This window comes from Limulus polyphemus, unplaced genomic scaffold, assembly GCF_000517525.1.
Source record: "Limulus polyphemus unplaced genomic scaffold, Limulus_polyphemus-2.1.2 Scaffold543, whole genome shotgun sequence".
In the NCBI taxonomy this organism is placed as follows: domain Eukaryota; kingdom Metazoa; phylum Arthropoda; class Merostomata; order Xiphosura; family Limulidae; genus Limulus; species Limulus polyphemus.
In genome coordinates this window covers 272,490-274,584 of record NW_013666153.1, presented here as the reverse complement: position 1 = coordinate 274,584, position 2,095 = coordinate 272,490, and the positions used below count along the sequence as shown (strand labels likewise).

General features: G+C 36.3%; 1 protein-coding gene across 2 annotated transcripts in view; it reads left to right on the top strand.

The window, feature by feature from the left end:
* The window catches only part of LOC106458996 (tRNA-dihydrouridine(20a/20b) synthase [NAD(P)+]-like), a 79,451-nt gene that overhangs the window by 29,483 nt on the left and 47,873 nt on the right, over nt 1–2,095 (top strand). For both annotated transcript variants that reach the window (XM_013918560.2, XM_022385367.1), the window contains one exon: nt 1,338–1,413. In XM_013918560.2, the coding sequence (XP_013774014.1) occupies nt 1,338–1,413 (76 nt within the window). The remainder of the gene's footprint in view (nt 1–1,337; nt 1,414–2,095) is intronic.

Below are 2,095 nucleotides of genomic sequence, written 5' to 3'. Positions count from 1 at the left end.
CTCTACCGTTAAGCGATTCCAGGGCCAAGAAAAGTGGGCCAATCGGTGTTGAATATCGACGAGAACAGGGTGAGAACTAACCTATCCTCTATTTCCATCCAGTTTTTCTGGATCCCTGGCCACGGACTTGGCTGCAGTGTAAGCGAGCTCGTTCCCGTGAATACCGACGTCTGCTCTGGTGGAGTCACGGCCATGCCTGTCCTGTACATGAACTACGGTCCTGTCTTCAAGGCGCGGCTTCGTGCCCGTTGGCAGTCGACTTGGGGTGAACAATGTCATAACAAGCTTTTCCAGATCAAACTTTCTGTTGGTCTTTGGCCGTCTTGCTTCTATAAGGATCGGAAGGAGGAAGTTGTCTTGACAAGGCTACGCATTGGCCACAGTTTTTTAACCCATCGTTTTCTTTTATCCGGTATTGACCCACCAAGAAGATTGGTTAAAATAAAGCAAGATCTAATCCATGTAACAATAATAAATTAATTTACTTATTCTATAACTTTTGCTGCAGACTTTGTTAACTTTAACATAAGTTGTAAGTCTAGGTTCACAAACAATATTTTCATTTTCAACAAAAGTCATGATACTAATGTTATGTAAGCCTAATAGACAAATATGAAACTTAATTTCCTTGCTAATGGATTGAGTGACTGAAAAGATGTGATAATTCTTACTTTCTAACACTGAAGGAACTCATTTAATCTTCACACACTGATTTCTCCTATTGATAATGTATTTTGATTTCTTCAAACTCCATGAGATTTATAGATTATTGCATCATCATAAATTTTCTAGGACTATTTTTGTGGTCTAGATATAACATCATCATCATCATCACAATTAGCAGCCTTCCTCTAGCAAACAACCAAATTATAGCATTTATACTAGATGTATTCCCACAGGGTCCCAGAAAGTGTTCTGCTTCAAGATTAAATAAAACCAAAATTAAGAGTAACAAGTATTTTTATTTCTTGCTTTTGAAGTTCATACGTCATGCTGTATTGTAGCCTACAGAGTGCATAATTTTTCTTGTGATTCATGGCATGCACACATTTTACTGACATCCCGAAAGTACCAATTACACCATTAAGTGTTCCTTATGTGGTGCCTTTTTAGTGTCTGCTGAAGGACTGACAAACAGCACACTACTGTACAGTGATGAAATTGGTTAAAACAGGTGACGCCTCCAGACAGCCTTCAGACCCTTTTCAGGGAAAATATAGCTTGCTATGATAAAATGTTTATTCCATCATGTATACATTTAGATAATATTACTATAGGTTTGTATAAGATTGTATAAGATTCTAAAGATGTGTTTCTGGATTTTGTCATTTGAGCAGGTGATAGACCTCTGATTGTACAGTTTGCTGCCAACAATGCTACAGATCTTGCTGATGCAGCTGAGCTAGTTGCTCCGTAAGTAATATTGTTCCATAACCATAATTTGGAAATATCCAATGTACAACTATGCAACTGTTATGGCTAATTTTGATTTTTTAATTTACCTTGTCTTTTTCTTTACTTTTATCTATATAATTTCTGCAAAAAAAAAAGTTTTGTTATTACTTAGTTATAAGAGGCAAAGTTCTTACCATACATTATTTCATTCCTGGTATTTAAAAAAGGTGAAGAGTACTTACATGCTGCATAGACAGGGTTTATGGTACCTTAGAGTCCTTGAAATGATCATAAATCAGGGGACAAAATATCTGGGTTCACATTGTAATTTGCAAATCAAAACAATCCCAGTTGTGAATCATTTTCCTCTTTGCTTAACATAAAGTGTGAATCATTCCGTTCTTTTGTATGTTGTCTTCGAGACCTCCAACAACACGCAGTGAAAGTTCTGAATATTTCAGTTTGATATACCAAAGCTATTGTTCATTTCTCCTAAATTCCCTCCAAATGGCACATACAGTATTTTCACACTTTGTCATGTGCATATTGCATACACATACACTTTGTATTAGTCTAATAATGGCTGGAGACGGCTTGAATGGGTAATGAAGAAAAACTTTAATATAAGTTTAACATAACAGCAAATGTACAACGTTTCGACAAAGGTTTTTCCTGGTGCTGACTAAAACCTTTCGAAATG